Source organism: Rhipicephalus microplus, chromosome X, assembly GCF_043290135.1.
Source record: "Rhipicephalus microplus isolate Deutch F79 chromosome X, USDA_Rmic, whole genome shotgun sequence".
NCBI classification, from domain to species: Eukaryota; Metazoa; Arthropoda; class Arachnida; order Ixodida; family Ixodidae; genus Rhipicephalus; species Rhipicephalus microplus.
In genome coordinates, this window is record NC_134710.1 from 422282544 (window position 1) to 422300338 (window position 17795).

The 17795-nt window shown below is 43.1% G+C and overlaps 1 protein-coding gene across 2 annotated transcripts; it reads left to right on the forward strand.

Moving 5' to 3' along the window:
- Nucleotides 1-5420: 5420 nt before the first annotated feature.
- Nucleotides 5421-8967, forward strand: LOC119161715 (uncharacterized). Of its 2 annotated transcripts, none has more exons than XM_037414240.2 (4): nucleotides 5421-5578; nucleotides 6092-6114; nucleotides 6615-6656; nucleotides 8553-8967. In XM_037414240.2, the coding sequence occupies exons 1-4, from the start codon at nucleotides 5539-5541 to the stop codon at nucleotides 8769-8771; spliced, it is 324 nt and encodes a 107-aa protein (XP_037270137.2). In that variant the 5' UTR covers nucleotides 5421-5538; the 3' UTR covers nucleotides 8772-8967. The 2 variants fall into 2 exon arrangements, with proteins under 2 accessions (XP_037270137.2, XP_075736453.1); XM_075880338.1 differs by having other exon boundaries at nucleotides 5437-5461.
- Nucleotides 8968-17795: the final 8828 nt, after the last annotated feature.

Consider the following 17795-nt stretch of genomic DNA (forward strand, 5'->3'; position numbering starts at 1 on the left):
GTGCAGACTGTCCCGCGGGAAATCCAGCTATATATATTTTATCTCGTCCCTCCCGAAGGCAGTTAGATTTATCTTCTGTGCCCTTACGCCCACATACGTAAACACGCACACACACACACAAAGTATTAACATAACTCAGTTCACAATGATGCGTGCAGACGTACTGAAGCAGGTGTCTGTAGAAAAAAGTAAAAATTTTATTCTTCTTCCCGCTTCATTTCTTTAGACGATACTCACGGGGGCGAAGTAGCACGCAGACAAATCCAATTTGAACAGGTAATCGACCTCGAAAACGAGAATGCTGTTAAGATATATCTATATATACATCGATCACTGTCTTGTAACGTCACGACAGAAAATAAGAATGACGGATAATTAGTTGCTGTGATTTTACTTTTAACACCGAAGGCTTCCGCTCATGCTTAGTCTGTGAAACAAATAAATATACAACAAATGAGGGCAAGACGAGCGTCATGTCCGTTTATTGTTGGTGCCCTCTTCACTGTAAATTCAATCGCCTTATAGGGCTACTGCAGCTGAAAATTACGACGCAACATATAAATCTAGTGATCTCTTTCAATGCCACCCTCAGAGTTCGATTGTGCTTGTACCGAATCACGTGCAACAACAGCAACTTCTGAAAAGCATAGGCATGGCACAAATCGGTAGTCGCTAGACATCTTTCCTCCAGTCAATAAACACAAAGGTAATTAACAAGCTTGTGTTAATTAGTCTCAATATTTCATTTTAGTTACGCCAAAGTATTTCCTCCTCGAGCTTGAGTACGTGTCGAAAAACGAGTGACAAATGACTCACATACAATCGCTATAAGCTTCTGCAGTTTCTAGAAGAAAAAAAAACTGTATATTGACTGTATTGGGTTTCTGGCCAACATTCTTTGAATTTCCGAACCATTCCTGCGCATGTATAACTAGCAGAATATCGTAATGTAGGTAACGGAAGTAATAAGAATAATTCGGGCTTCACTAGCGAAAGGAGAAAGATGAAGGTAGAAAAGGAGGAGGCTATGCGCGAATATTTTTGAAGCGAGGTTAGTACAGCTTCAAGGAACCTGACACAAAATACTCACATTCTGGGCTTAGTCAACTCATAGCCTTGTTTCTGCAGCATTCGCAGCGCTCATACTTTGCGGCAATGAAGCCACCTTTCAAAGGTTAAGTACTGTAAAGCGCACTTTCAGGAGCTGCCGGGCTGTCGTATACGCTATCGTCGTCGCCTCGCCCAACGCAGGCAAAAGCACGCATATGATAGCAAACGGAGCGCATTACTTGCTGGCTTGATCCTTTCTCTTCTGGCTCTCACCTACTAAGGGGGATTGGGCAAGAAGCCGGTGGGTAATGCAAGTCAATACCTTCAGGTTTTCCAGGCTAGGGGAATAGGATGACTTTGATTTGACTGTGAAATTATTTTGGCACAATGTAAAAGGGGGGCGAGAAAAATTATAGAATTTGTTGAATATAAGAGGTGTAATCGTTATATGAAATTCTTCTGAAGGTTAAATCCTTACAGTGTAACAGCTAAATAATAAATGGTAGATTGGTTAGTAAAAATCAAGAGCTGATCAATGGCTCAGCAAGGTAATCTTTTTGTGTTACATAGGAATTCGCAGAGAGCCCCGCAGATGTTCCTGTCACCGTGTCCCAATGAAGTGGCCCCAAAAGACAAAATACTGGGAGTATTTTATTTAATATTTATTTAATACATACTGCGTACCACGCTTCAGTCCAAGCAGGAGGGCATGGTGTAATGCAAAGAGAAATACAATACACGCAAAACAAAACGAAAAAAAACAGTACACAGTTACTCAGTATCACAAGTACTACATTCGATTGTCTGGTTCCAGTCTGAAATGGTGCGTGGAAAAAAATGAAAATTTGAACGTGTCCGTTCTCGCGAAGTACGGAGTTAGTGCATTTGGTTGGCTATGTCTTGTCGGTCTTGTGTTTAATGGAGAAAGAAAAGGGGTTGGATCAAGGGAAAGTTTGCGATTATATAAAAGAGACAGAAAATCAAGGCGGGACTTCTTTCTACGATCCTGAAGGGAAGGAATATTATTAGCTAGCATTAGGTCTGCGGGGGAGTCCGTTCGCAAAAACCTAGAATAAACAAGCCGAATGGCCTTCCGCTGAATCCTTTCAAGTTTTTTAACGTTTTGTTTAGTATGGGGGTCCCACACGATACTCGTATACCCCAGCTTCGGCCTAACGAAAATGAAATAACTAAGAAGCTTTACGTTTGGAGGGGAATTTCTGAGCTTATATCTTAGGAAGCATAATTTCCGGAAGGCAGACGAGCAAATATTATCTATGTGCATGTTTCATGATAAGTTGTTTGTTAGCGTAACGCCGAGGTACTTATAACTCTCAACCTGTGTGAGAGAAGACGATTTTAATTTATACACGTCTTTACTAGGGTTTTTCTTTCTCGTTACACAGAGATATACACTTTTTTCCAAATTTAATTCCATTCCCCATTCTACACACCACTCCCGCACGTTTTCAATGTTTTTTTCGAGTTCGTTCTGATCATTAGTACATGTGACTTCCCGAAACAAAACACAGTCGTCAGCGAACAATCGAATTTCAACAGTAGGGTCAACAACAGTTACTAAATCATTAATATACAACAAATATTAATATTAGGTATTAAGTGATATTCCTAGTTTTTTTTGAATAAAATTTTGAATCAAAGTTTTTTTTTATTTTGCAAACGGTGAAATGTTATCAGAAAATGGTCGATACGTTCAGTTTTGTTACAGCTTGAGCACAGAGGGGATGGCACCAGACCAGACCTGTAGAAATTAAAAGGTTGTACTCGGCAACGTAATTTTGTTATAAAGACTTGCAATTTACGTGTGGGACACCATTTATTATTCCATGTGAAGTGTGGGTGCGAGGCATCTGGATTCGGTATCGTAATTTTTGATGAGTCGTCAAAAAGAGAAAGTCTTGTGAACTACCTCGCTGCCGTTACATAAGCCGTGAGAGGCATGATTGGCACAATCGGAAGATCAAAAGATGTTCGCGTGAGTGTGTCAGCCATCTCATTTATAAATATACTACGGTGACCTGGCACCCATATCATTCGCACAAGACGAATGTTTGCTGGGATTAATGATTAGTAAGCTTCCTAATGATCACTTATTTGAAAGTTTCTAGTACTGCTGATGCCGATGACGATGATAAAATTGAACACACGTTATATGAGTCAGTCACCATCATAGCTGTCGAATAAGTCGCAGGAAGTGCAGGAATAGCTAGTATAACAGCCGCTAATTCCGCTTCAAATATTGTTGTATAATCTGGGAGGCGTAATGAAAATAACCAGAATAATGAGAGAGAAAAAATATTCACACCTGCCTTCTCGCCACTCATAGATGCATCCGTTGCAATTGCTATATTAGTACTTAATTGAGACAGGTGTTGTTCTGATAATCCAATGCTCGCATGATCAATAAGTCTTCTTCATTTTCTTTTTAGAGCACCATGGTGATGATAATGACGCAGACAAAACTACATCTGGCATAGACCACTGCAGCTTAATGAGCATACGCTTGCGACGAAGTGAGGTTTTCTTCGCTATGACGATAATATTGAGTGCGGAATACTTAAGGGGTAAAACAGCGTATGAAAATTGAAGCGAAATGAAGCGAGCGAGAAAAAATGAAGCAAAATGAAGCGAGCGAGAAGGAGAAATAAACAAATGGTAAATTGGGAAGAAAATAAAAGTAAAAGGAAATAAGAAGAAAAACAGAGAAAATCTGGAGAAGAGAAAAAGAAAGCATATCTACGGACTGAATGATACCAAGTGGGCTGAAGGTTCGGAGGGTGTTATCGGCAAACCGTGAATCGTCCGCCCATCTGTCCGTCCATCTGTCTCTGTTTGTCTGTCCTTCCACACCTGCTGAGTCATCGAACTAGGTGGTCACGTACGAGCTAGGAGGGATAGACCCACTGCTTTAGGAGCTTAGCCCCTAAAAAAGATAAAACCAGAAAAAAAACTAAGAATGCTGCCCAGCTCCGCAGCTGCCTTCAGGCTATCGGCCACTATTTCGAAGCTGCCTTGAAAAGCCTTCACATGGTAACCCAAAAAGCTGTAATTTTCCACGAAAACAAGACGTTGATGGTCTGCTTTGCCCGTACTTGTATAAAAAATTGGGTCATAAAGTAAAAGAATACTTCAGCGCAAAACAGGCCCTAGAAATCACTGGCTGTAAACTCAATGCTACCCGCCATTTCACAATGGCTCCTGTGACGTCACGTGCTGCAAGGAGCAGGTCAGTCGTCTTATACCGCAATTACAGCTGCTGCAAATTGCTCAATTTCAATTCAGAACAGAATAAAGCTAAAATACATCGATTTCACGTGCAGCGGACCACGGAAGAAAATTTTTCGTCATAATACATGCGCCGCTCGCGCAACAATCTGCTTTGTACGTCAAGTGCACCAATGTAGCCCGACAGCCTGGCTGCTCGCATGTTTATACAAATTTTCCAGAATTTCGTCAGCTTATTTGTGCATGCAAAAGGATTAACCTAAAAGAAGTATTATGATCAAAACTTTGGTGTCATTGCCTGTTTAATTTTCTGATTAAAGAAAAGGATCCCAACATCGGCCTTAGTGAATTAAAAACAACAACAACAAACAAAAGTTCCATCGATTCGGATGCTTCCCGGGCACCTTGTTCATAATCTGCATGAACACGGATTACGTTAAGGAGCCGAAACAATAACAAATTTGTGCTCTTCTTTTATCATTTGTTTAGTGTGCGGATCTCTTCGTTGAAGTGGGATTGAAATAGGATCTGTAAAATGTTCCATTTCGAACAAACAAGCTTCCGCCATATTCTCAGCTTAATACACTGTACACTTTTTGTCCGTACGGTACGCGGTGCTAAATTGCTGAGAAATTTAAAAGTGAAAGCTCGTATCCGGGTTGTTATGGATCCGCGTCGTCTTTTAACGTTTCCTTTCGAAATTTAACCGGTGTCACTGTGTCGTCTTTCTATTTTTTTCCCCTTTGCTTCCTTCCTTCTTTCTGATAATCTAGGAACTGACCATAGCGTTGAATGATCGAGCCGCGCGCCATATTCCTCACGGAAGCGAAACGTAAACGCTTGTTTGCGTAAAGGGGAATTCCCGACGGGCACGTCTCTCTCGCCAACTCGTCGAGGAAACCAGAGCCATCTCGACAACGTCGGCCCGATCCTTTCACACGCGTTCGGGGTGGAACTCTTGCCCTGCTGCGAGGCAACTGTCCTCCGGATTCGTCCGGATGGGCCACCGATGCGATATTTTTCAATAACGGAACCAACAAGAGGTGACGCGACTTCGCGAAATCAAAGGAAAGCGAAAGCCCGAATGTAATGAAGCCCAGTCCCTTACCCTTCCCACGGCCGTCTGTACGGAACGCTTAACAGCATAAATGCCGGAGCATCGTTCGTAAGTGAGCCATTCGCTCCTTCACTGCCAACCCTTGTGCCTTGGAGAGTCCTCTCTTAGGCGGGTGTTCTGCAAACATGTGCCGTGTATCGCTTTGCGTTGTCGTCGCGCTCGTTGGTGAGCTTTCACTTCATTCGTTCCTCCTTCTTTATATGTCCCGTAAACAGCACAGTCTCCTAAATATTGGTTGATTTGAAGAATACCATTGATTTTTGACGATCAACGCTTCGGCGCATGCTCCTGCATTGTGCAGCTATAGTTTCGTGCTTTTCTTTAGACCCGAATATTGAGAACCAGAGTATCGAATTTAAGGTGTCATTTCTTTCCTTATTGCGTTTAACCTCTTAAGCACTACATGCATTAGACGCAACAATAGTACCTGCGTTTTGTACTAATACTGAAAAAATATGGTTGCGTAATTTTTGCTTGTAACCACTACATATCTCTCCGCTTGTGTTTATGTATAGCAATAATTTTCCGGGATGCAAATATTTTGGCAATAAGGCTTGCATTTAATCACTTAGACGCCCCAATCACCATAACAATTGTGTGCTTACCTTTGTCTTCAGTGTTGTTTATAAAAAAAAACTACAAATTATTTTTTCGCTCTTTCTTTTCATATTTCTCAAGTTGTCACCATGGTTGTAGCGCAGGTGAGAACAATATTGTTTAACTTATAATTATGCTTTCGACTTAGTAACTTTTAATTTTATAAGCCATGCTATAAGGTTTTATGGGTATAACAATTTTTATTTCAAACGTAATATTGATGAGTCAATATAGATTTAACTTGCCGAATCTTCCCAGTGTTCTCTGGCGAAGGTCGCATTGAATGGCTGCAAATAACTTTGGCTATAAAAATTTTCTAAAGGCCACCCGAGACCAACCGGGTTTTTTTTTCTTTAGTTTCTCCCACAACTACCAATGCTAACTACGACCGCAAGTATCTAGGCCACTGAGCACGTCCAACACAATAGTACTTATTAAAACTCCAAACTTAATTGGTCGATAGTGCTGGGAATAATTGCAAAAAAATGAAAAATTGTGAAAAAATATCAAAACTTGTCCGCACTCTCAGTGCGTGAAAGTGTTACGCTATTCATCAATAGCTAAACGACAATCATTTTCTTTTTCTCATTGTTGTGTTCAACAGGGAGGACGTGCGAATTTCAATTTCAAGCCCGATCCACCTCGGGTAAGTGCTCGAAACGTGTGAATCTAATGCCTTTTTCGCGACCACAGTTTAATTATTTATTTAAACCAATGGTCATTAAGATGTAATGCTGTAATGACCATGTATGGAGAACAGAGCGGCGTTAGTAGATGTAGAAACCATTATTTGTTGCAGTTGTTCTCAGCTAAAGGAAGTAACCATTCATTTAATTGGGCTATAGTCGAGACGATGGGCTGGTGAGACAGGTGAAAGACGACCAGCATTTTGCTCGCATCATCTAACTGCCTGTCAGCTCTGTTCACAGTAAGAAAACATGGGCAGAAAAAAGTCGTTGACGGGGACAGCCAACGAATCTGGTGTAAAAATCTCGTTTGCAAATTGTATGGATCTTTTATTTACATCTCATTCTAAGTCACGGACCATGATAGCTTAACATGCAGTGCTCCCCGAAATTTCCAAATGTAAACTACTATTTCCATGATGTGCACGATCTGATTACAAACGTTATTTTTCTGTATAACTGACGACAACATTTTAGAATGTTTTGTTGCGTGCAGGTGCGTCTTGAGCTTAGCGTTTGCAGCAAATGTTTTCGACCGGTCACACGCAGAACCGGGACGGCAACAAATAGTCGCTACCTTTATAAGGCACGTCGTATAGTGGAAAACTACTGCTTAATTCTCACCTCGTCTTTTTTTTAAACATGAATCTAAACCTTAGTATTCAAACCTTCTTGCTGATCGAATCGCGGCCGCCGTGTGCTGGATTCGAACCCACGCCCTCGTGTTTAGCAGTGAGGCAGGACAACCGCTAATGAATGTGCTTGTTAAATTATTATTTTAATCGCCATGAAGTCAAGAACAATAAATATTTATTATTTTTAACTGTGACGCAATCTTTCTTTTTTATACTAGTAAAACATTTTTAAGCTCGTGAAGCAGTCATTTTTTTTAATGCTTCGGTCACCATATATGTGATCACATCTTTCAGCTTGCATGTTACTAATAGCAAATTCTATCGAGAGAACAGGCGAAGAGGAGCAGGACAATGTGGAGTTGGGAGCAGATCACTCAGAGCAGGGCCACTCGACCGGCCAATGGAATACGCCGTGCTTCCGGAGGGCAGGGGAGAAAGTGACAAGTGGGGAAACTGAAACATTGCAAGCCCCGGCATATTCTTTGAGGGTCAGCAGCAAAATACGTGTGAAATCGGTTAGCCACATGTTCTTCATTATCCTAATACCTAGTATGTTTGTGCAACGACCCATTTGGCAAACGTCCAGCTGTCATAGTAGCCATCCGTACAAAACAGCGGTGTCAAACTACACATGGTTGCTGCCATTGCAGCCGCAATCGCCGGCTTAAGAAGAACTCAGAAATCGTGACGTTCAAGGGCCACATGGCTCGTCATACTGCACCTACTCCGCTTTTCAGGCGAGAGCACTGCGAACTGCTTCTGGCTGCTCTCGGCGCAGCTAAAGCACTCTCGCTCTAACAATGGATGGTGGTGCTCCTGCACCCGTTCGACCACTGAAACACGCCGGCTCTAAAGAGCACTTTCAGCGTGCTTTTGGGTGCTCCTGCTCTTCCAATAGAATTCGTCGTAATAATCTATAGCGGTGAATTGACACGAAGGTTTTTCAGTGGCAACCAAAGTTTCCTGTTGGCGGCTCATCTTCGCTCATAATTTGTCCGACATGACAATTGGCTGGAGAGAACGGCTGGCATCCATCAGAATCTTGTGTCGTTACGTAAGCTTTCTGTTTAATTGATAATGACCAATGTTAATTTGAAGTACTATATCACTTCGGTACCTTGTAGGCAAACCCTACCTCTTCTTCCTATACATGGCAAAATCAAGAACCACTCCAGAGCCTCCAATCTGTTCACTGACCTCCTGCATCTAATTCTTTCACAGCATCGCCTGAACGTGTTCGGATCGGCGTCGGGCAACAGCGGTCGCAACTTCAACGCCAACGTGGGCGCCCGCGGCGAGTACGACTTGCACCACTCTAAGAACGGCGGCCGCATTACCGGCTACGCCCAAGGATCGATGAATTTCGGCCGCTTCGACGGCCACTCGTACCGAGGAAAACCACAGGGGGAGGTCGGAGTTAGAGCCCACATACCGTTCTGAAGAGGACGCTTTATAGTGGTTACGACATCGGAGCCTACTTCTGTGTAAGAACCATACAAACGTTGCTGCAACACGCAAGAACGATTAAAGGATTTGTGTTCCAAACAACGGGTCTTTAAAAACTTTGCATGTGCGCTTTTGTTTGAGACTTGTTTTTCTTGTCTACTGTTACTAATAAAAATGGGAAGAAACACTTTGCACGCTTTATGACTCCAAAACGCAGGAAACTGGCACTTAGAATGACAGTAGTCTAAATTAATCGCCGATGACAACGGTGGCTGAATGAATGTGCGGCATTTCGCTTCCAAGCATAAGGTCATGAATTCGATTACAGGCCAATAAGTCCTCATCATCACGAGTCAACGACATTGATGACTTGAAAGTCCGTGACGATTTGTATGCAAGGTCTATTTTTTAATGCGTTTATGAGTGAGCGCTCTGTTGCAGCGTTATGATGCCATGCTTGGTGGTATAGCAACACATATTTAACCTCAGAAAAAAAAAGAAATGGTAGGAAGGTTTAGATAGATATGTGGTTCACTGAGGGCATCCTGCTAACAGTAAAAATATGTCATCAACCTCAACAATTCCTTTTACCTTTGAACGTGAGAACGCAATCTGTTACTCACATTAGGCCATAAAGTAAGCTGATATTCAAAAGCAAGGCAGAAGGCTGACAGCAAAGCCAACGTCCCAGCCACTTCCACCACCTCCTTAAATTCACTATATAGAAACAAATAGTGCTGGTTCACTGCAATTAAAATAGTGAACGGCTGGAATATTGATGAGAAAAAGCAACGGTTGGCCAAGTCATATCCTGTCGGATTTCGCAAAACGTAGTCTGAGTGATGTTCGGCAGAAAACTTGTTCTGGTAGTATGGTTTCTCGTATGAATTCCAAGCTTGGCTTATATATTATTTAAACGCGTTTGTGTACACTGTTGGAAGCTAAATAATATTACTGAAATTTTGCAGCCAAATACGCGTCCAGAAACCTTGCCAAAATATTTTATGAAAGCAGTTTTTCTCTTGAAAGATTGCGTTATGTATGCATATTTTGCCAAGGAGTACTTACTCTACAAAAACTTTATTCCAAGCTAACAAAAAAAAACTGGAGAGGAGCGAAGTTTTGAGAGCGATTTCTATGATGAAGAAATGTTGGGGCCAAGCCAGGAACTCGGCAGGTAACTAAAAGTGTTTCCACTCCACGAGCGTCGTCGGAAAATTGAGTCGGCACTTATTTACATGTCCATTTAGTTCCCCGCGGCATGTAAGAAACAGTGTTTTGAGCTGCAGTAACCTCAGATGCAGCAAACAGACAGATTTTATGCTGATGCGTAGTGAACCTTCTTGCGCGATATGAGCGGCTTCGATGATTTCGTGACACTGCTCTGGATGTCTGCCGATGATTGCCGTTTCTTCAAACAGGGGCATGCAACCACAGGAGTGGCAATGAATAGCCAAAAATTCTTCTTTTGCGTTGCGCGCATTAGTGTTTTGCACATGAAAGCGGTCATTTAGACACCTTCCTGTTTGGTTCTACAAAGCATCCCCGGCATGAAAGCGGAATACAATAGATGACATTGTTGGTGCATTGTACTTATTGTTTGCCATGCTTGATAGTGCAATGGCGTTTCTTTTCTTTTCAAACACCAGGTAGCACGCGAAAGATATCACAGTTTTTGGGCTGCGGAAATGCTCCCACGGCCGGGATTCGATCTCGCGACCTACGCGTCAGCAGTCGACCAACATAACTACGGACAATCACGGCTGGCAACACAGCACATTAGCAACGAATACGTTGCTAACGCAAGTGCGTTTCTTATAAACTTATCCGGTCCACCGTGGTAGAGCGGTGGTTATAGTGCTAGCTGCCAACGCGAAGGTCCCGGGTTCGATCCCGGACAAGGCGGTCACGTTTCGGTGAAGGACAAATGCCAGTGGCCCGTGTACTATGCAATGTCAGTGCTCGCAGGTAGTCGAACTTTTCGAACGGTGCACTGCATCGTCTCTGATAATGATATCGTGGTTTTGGGACATAAAACCCCACATACTACTTGTACTATTTATTTATGTATTTGCCCTCAGGGTCAAAAGACCATACAGAGGGACTGGTTATTTTCAATAGAACGGCTCCAGTTATACAATACTAGAATAAACTTGCACAATATTTATAGAATACTTATATAAATAACACAACAATTAGGTCAATAATATAACACACTTGCATTTGCGGATGACAACAAAGAAAAGAAATCATAGTAACGCAATGAAATAGTGAAAGGTGCAATACCACCATACATCAATTAAAATTATACATAGCAATTACATCGTGCAGAATAAATGTTGCAAAAAAACTATGACGTCACTGGTAAAGCACGTTTGAATAAATCAGAGTCACTAGTTTCTACCCTTATTGCGAGAAGGCAATTTCATTTTTTTATGTACGTGGAAATAATGAATTCGAGAATTCATGAGTTCTACATGGTAGAATTCTGACTTTATTTGTTTAGTCTGCAGGAAAAGTATACAGCGGAAGACTGATTAGTTCGTTATGCAAGCGTGGTTGATGGTAAAGCTTATGAAAAAAACAAGATGACGCGTTTTGCGTCAGAATGCGAGAGTTGGTAAATTAGGATCATTTCTAATTGACGTTATGCTGGCACTGCGACTATATTGAGAGCAAATAAAATAGATAGCATTGTCCTGAATCATTTCTAGTGCATGTGAGAGATTTTCATGAAAAAGATCCCATACTGATGCAGTATATTCAAGTTCAGATCTGATTAGTGTTTTGTGAAACGAAGCTTTAGGGAAGAAGGTGATGTTGAAACATTTTGATGAATGTAATCGAGCATGATATTCGATTTATTCAGAATGTGTGTGATATGATGAGTCCATGTTAGGTTTGACGGTGTATGCACACCAAGATGTTTGTACGATGACACAAATTCTAACAGTTCTCGATTGAGTCTAAAAATAGGTTGAATCGTTTTCTATTGGTTTCCTCGCATAAATTTGCATTTAGTTATGTTCATTTTCATTTCCGACTCGTTGCACCATAAAGAGACTGCGCTGAGGTCATATGGAAAAAAATTTGCATATCATTGTCTCAAGTTGCTTTCCTAAAGATTACGCAATCGTCTGCAAAAAGGTGAATACTTGAAGAAACGCTAGAAGTTACGTCGCTTATGTAAATTAGAAAAAGAAGGCGATCAAGCACATAATTGTGAGAAACACCAGATTTTACAGAGCTGAGTCGTGAAAGAAGTGTTGTTTGCTGAAATGAATTGAGACTGGTTTGAAACGCTAGAAGTTACGTCGCTTATGTAAATTAGAAAAAGAAGGCGATCAAGCACATAATTGTGAGAAACACCAGATTTTACAGAGCTGAGTCGTGAAAGAAGTGGTGTTTGCTGAAATGAATTGAGACTGGTTTAGATGAAAACATGGAATCCTGGTCAGAAGTTTAGGACAATGTTAAGTAGACTAAGCTTGTAATAAACTAATTTATGGCAAACATTGTAGAATGCTTTCAAGAAATTGAAGAAAATGCAGTCGGCAAATAAAGGGTCATCTAAAAGAATATGTAATTCCTGCACAAAAGACGTTAGTTCTCTTTCGCAGGAGTAGGTTTTATGAAAACCGTGTTGTGATGATGATAAAAACGAGTTGGAGTCACGCCATTTTATAATATCTGAGAAGTGCATATGTTCAAGAATAGGGCACGGTGTGTTAGTAAGGGAGATAAGCTGGCAGTTAATAGCGAAATGCATGTTACCCTATTTATAGAACAGAATCACCTTCCATGTTTTCCCGTTTGATGAACGAGAACCACTGTCAGGAGTCTGTTTGAATATCATTGTTAGTATAGTACAGATTATTATGTCATTGTGCTCTTTGAAAGCTCTGCTTCCATTTGATCGAACACCGGTGAGGAAAATATTTTGAATGACTTATTAGGTTTTATTACGCTATTGAAACTTATTTCTAGCGGAAACATAGTTGTGTAGTTGTAAATATGCGCCCCGCCGCGGTGAAGTGGCTAAGGTACTCGGCTACTGACCCGCAGGTCACGGGATCGAGTCCCGGCTGCGGCGGCTGTATTTTCGATGGAGACGAAAATGCTGCAAATCCGTGTGCTCAGATTAGGATGCCCGTTAAAGATCCCCAGGAGGTCGAAATTTCCGGAGCCCTCTAATACGACGCCTCTCATAATCACTTAGTGGTTTTGGTACGTAAAACTCCACATATAAATCAATGAATCAATCAGTTGGAATTATGCGATGATTACACTGCTGTGCTTGTGCTGGAAGAGAAATTATTTGAAAATACTTCCTTAAGAACTTCACAGCATCCGTTGTCAGAGGTGCCGTTGCCTGATTTATCAGTTAGGGTAATTCAATGAGCATTGCTTGATTGATTGATATGTGGGGTTTAACGTCCCAAAACCACTATATGATTATGAGAGACGCCGTAGTGGAGGGCTCCGGAAATTTAGACCACCTGGGGTTCTTTAACGTGCACCCAAATCTGAGCACACGGGCCTACAACATTTCCGCCTCCATCGGAAATGCAGCCGCCGCAGCCGGGATTCGAACCCGCGCCCTGCGGGTCAGCAGCCGAGTACCTTAGCCACTAGACCACCGCGGCGGGGCATGAGCATTGCTTGCTCTAATCACACGCCATATTTTTTTTTTTTGGTTCACTTTTGAGCAACGCTCACATGGATGCTGATTAGCAAGTTATCTTTTGCGTCTATCGTATAATATTTCAAATGATGAGTCGCAGGTTAATTCTTAACAGAATAAAAAAGACACTTTTTTTATTTGATATATACTTTGGGTGCTTGTTGTACCACGGAGAAATCGAATCCATGCTGATCGTGATAATAGATACATATTTGGTTGTTGATACATTAATGTTTTGCTGCAAACCTGCTCCAATCGGTCTCAACACTACGACTCTCAAATGCGATCAAGAAGTTATCAAGAAAAGCTTCAAGCTCTTCGTTTATAGCATCATAGTTGGCATTATTGTAATATTTGTAGTTTCCTTTTGATAGAAAGCGTAGGTCGAGCTGTATTCATATCGAATAAAAGTAGGGCATGATCAGTAAAACCAGACAAGTGCGTAATGTCAGAAACATGGTCGGCCTGAGTTGTGAGAACGAGGTCTGGAGTCTTTGACACCGACTGTGTTATTCGAGTTGGTTGCCTAAGAAGCTAGGTTAATTAGAAAAGGGAACACAAGTCTACAAAATCTTAAGATAAGGAGCAAGATGAATGAATAAGGGGAGCATCGCCGGACCAACTTATGTATGGTATGTGAAGTTCACTGAGCAATGGAATAAAAAGATGGTTGTGCTTCGAAGCGACAGAATTTAGTACGTCGTGTCATTCACTGATGAAGCACTGTGTTATAGGTTAGGAGGACGATATAAAATACCAAGAAAAAATTGTGATAGGCTATTTGGGTTATCACCCATTCAGTCTCTAAAGTTCTTGCTACTAGATAGCATGAGAAGGTAGATCTTTACGTAAGCCCAATAAAGCACTACCGTCTTGACGTTCCCTACGATCACAACGATATATTGAAAAGTGTCATGCTGCGGAAAATGTTTCGCTATCTTCAATACCGAAGGGAAGCCATGTTTCAGTTAAAACCATGATATTGGCATTGCATGTGTCAGTTCCGGATTATAAAAGTTCACCTTTGTCAACAATGCTACGAATGTTACAAAAAAGGGCATTTTTCATTGCGCGGACCCGCATACCCTCACCAATTCCCGCATAGCAGTTTGCGATGCAGGTGACGCATGTGTGCGTCCATGGTGTAGTTGAGCATTATACATAGGTATTGTGTGGAGCTCTTTTACTGTATCAGTTTCGGGGTCCTATACGTACTTTTTCTTGTTGATTACACTTTTTTATCTTAACTGATAGCTTGGTTCACTGGCTTGGTGTTTAGCAAAAATAGTGAGCGTTTTGCGAGCATGCCGTGTGGCAGGCGAAACATTCTCACTGGTTGTAATGTTCAACTTCTTTAGTTTTTGACGAGCTTTTTGACAAGGAATGGCCCTGTTCTATGCCGAGCTAAGCGTCTCGTCAGTGGGAGCGGTGAAGGAATGCTGGACTGACTTCTTGATGTCCGTCGCATAGCCGCTCGTGCACCCAAGGACACAGCGCGTTGGCATCGTTCACTTTTTTACTACTGTCATCACTACGTGGCAAGGCCAGAAAAAGTCGCAAAACCATGCAAAACATGCACAAACACAACAAGACCAAGTGCAGGTGCAGCCGCGGACGGAACGCATTTTCACCTTGACCGCACCGCGCTGACCGAGCAAGATGGAACAGAAGCGCCACTTGAAGCAACGATCGGTGGCCAGTCCATGCACTCACGAGAGTTTGAAAACTGAACCTAATCTAGCAATGTTCAGCCCGGCATGTCGGCAAACAAGGGATGACACACAGAAACGTATATAAAAAGTTTGTTATGCACCATAAAACCAAAGGGGAAAAAACGACAAACATGTAGCTTATATTGTCACGTTACTCACGACAAACTTGATACAATGGGCTCGTTGAGTCGACTAGCCAAGCAGCGGCTCAGAGAGATCGTCTTTGTCCTCTCTCACTCTTCGATCTCACCCAAGCAAACCATGTGGCAATAGCCCCCCCCCCCCCCCTTTGAAAGCATTGACTCGATGCTCGTAAATAAAAAAATGAAGGCATGCACACGCAGATACAGAGAACCAAAAGAGGGAGAGTGCCAGTGCTCTCAGCGCAAATGAGGAAGTTTTGTCAACGCTTGCGCCAAGCGCAAAAAGAAAAGGCATAAAAACAAAAGAGAACGCAAACAGCAGCACCAACGCAAAGTCACGGCATGTCGTAGCACGTTAAACCACAAGGGCTACTGAGTGAAGTAGGGCTTCAGCCAAACGACATGCATGGTTTCGGGCCGAAGCTGTCGACGAGAAGACGCTGCGCCATCCGGAAATACCTCGTAGGTAACATCTGTGACTCGTCTAAGAACCTTGTACGGTCCAAAATAACGGCTTAGGAGTTTTTCAGATAAGCCTGGTCGCCGGACAGGGATCCACACCAACACTCGGTCCCCAGGGTGGTAGGTGACATTTAGATGGCGAAGGCTGCAACGTCGTGCGTCTGCATCTTGTTGGTGACTGGTGTTTATGCGAGCTAGCTGACGAGCTTTTTCGGCGTACTGAGTGTATTGCTCAGCGTCTTGAGCAAGTTCATTGCTTTGGTCGCACGGAAGCATAGCATCGAGCATGGTTCGCACGTTGCGTCCGTAAACAAGTCAGAAATGCGGAAATCGCGTTGTTTCTTGCGTTGCCGTATTGTAAGCAAACGTGATGTATGGAAGAATCTCGTCCCAGGTTTTGTGTTGTACGTCTACGTACATTGACAGCATGTCCGCTATGATCTTATTAAGCCTCTCTGTCAGTCCATTGGATCGCGGGTCATAAGCCGTTGTTTTTCGGTGACTTGTGCAGCTCAGTTTAAAAATGTCCTTCATCACTCGCGCTCTAAACGACGTCCCTCTGTCCGTAATCATGCATGACGGGGCACCATGCCGTAGGACGATTTGGTGCACGAAGAACTGCGCGGCTCCAGAGGCCGTGCCACGGGGTGACGCTTTTGTTTCAGCATAACGAGTAAGATAATCTGTCGCAACTATAATCCATTTGTTCTCAGAGGACGACAACGGGAAGGGCCCGAGAAGGTCCATCCCCACGAGGTCAAACGGTGTCCGTGGTGGTGCGATTGGCTGTAGCAGGCCGGCGGGTCTCACAGACGGAGTCTTGAGGCGCTGGCACTCACGGCAGCCTTTCACATATCGATGTACACTAGTTGATAGTCGCGGCCAGTAATACTGTTGGCGTACTCTGGCGAGAGTTCACGAATAGCTCAAATGTCCTGACGAGGGCTCGTCGTGGCACGCAAGGAGGATCTCATCACGCATGTCGGTAGGAACAACGAGTAGGAAAGCTTTATCGCTACCACGGGCGTTTTTCTTGTAAAGAATGCCTCTTCTTAGACAAAAAGAGGACAGTTCGCTAGCAATGTGTTGAGGGACCTGAGAGTTGCAGCCTTCCAGGAAATCAATGACTGAGCGTAATTCGTCGTCTGCCCGCTGTTCTGACATGAATTCGGAGTCGCCAACTGCTCCGAGAAAGGCATCTTCATCTTCGGAGCCCATGACAGCGTTCCCCACAGGCGCTCGAGAAAGTGCGTCGGTGTCTTCGTGTTTGCGCCCTGACCTGTACACAATCGTAATATCAAACTCCTGCAAATGCAAACTCCACCGTGCGAGACGGCCGGATGGATCTCTGAGATTTGCCAGCCAGCAGAGCGAGTGGTGGTCACTCACCACTTTGAAGGGACGACCGTAGAGGTAAGGCCGAAATTTGGTCGTCGCCCACACGACTGCGAGGCATTCTTTTTCTGACGTAGAATAGTCGGTCTCGGCTCGAGAAAGAGTACGACTGGCGTAAGCTATCACATGCTCAACGCCGCCGTGTCGTTGTGCAAGGACAGCGCCAAGTCCGACGTTGCTGGCATCTGTATGAATTTCAGTAGCAGCATCCTCATCAAAATGGGCAAGAACAGGGGCTGTTTGCATTCTCTGTCGTAACTCTGTGAACGCTGTATCTTGTTGTGCGCCCCAAGTAAAGGGCACGTCCTCTCGGGTAAGTCGCGTAAGAGGTTCAGCTATCTTCGAGAAGTTGGCGATAAATCGGCGATAATACGCGCACAAGCCGAGGAAATGGCGTACTGCTCTTTTATCTGATGGAACGGGGAAGGCGGCGACAGCAGCAGTTTTGTCTGGATCAGTTCGCACTCCATCCGCACTAATGACATGTCCCAGAAATTTCAGCTCTTCATAGCCGAAATGGCATTTTTGAGGCTTCAGCATGAGTTAAGCTGTGCGAATAGCTTCCAGAACCTTTCTCAGACGCTTCAGATGTTCTTCGAAGCTCTCGGAAAAGATGACCTCA

What these genes read in the sequence shown, in the direction of transcription:
- LOC119161715 (XM_037414240.2), top strand. Translation starts at nt 5,539, where the DNA reads ATGTGCCGTGTATCGCTTTGCGTTGTCGTCGCGCTCGTTG. An exon ending in TCACCATGGTTGTAGCGCAG is followed by an intron (nt 6,115 to 6,614) that starts GTGAGAACAATA and finishes TGTGTTCAACAG; the next exon opens with GGAGGACGTGCGAATTTCAA. An exon ending in TCAAGCCCGATCCACCTCGG is followed by an intron (nt 6,657 to 8,552) that starts GTAAGTGCTCGA and finishes ATTCTTTCACAG; the next exon opens with CATCGCCTGAACGTGTTCGG.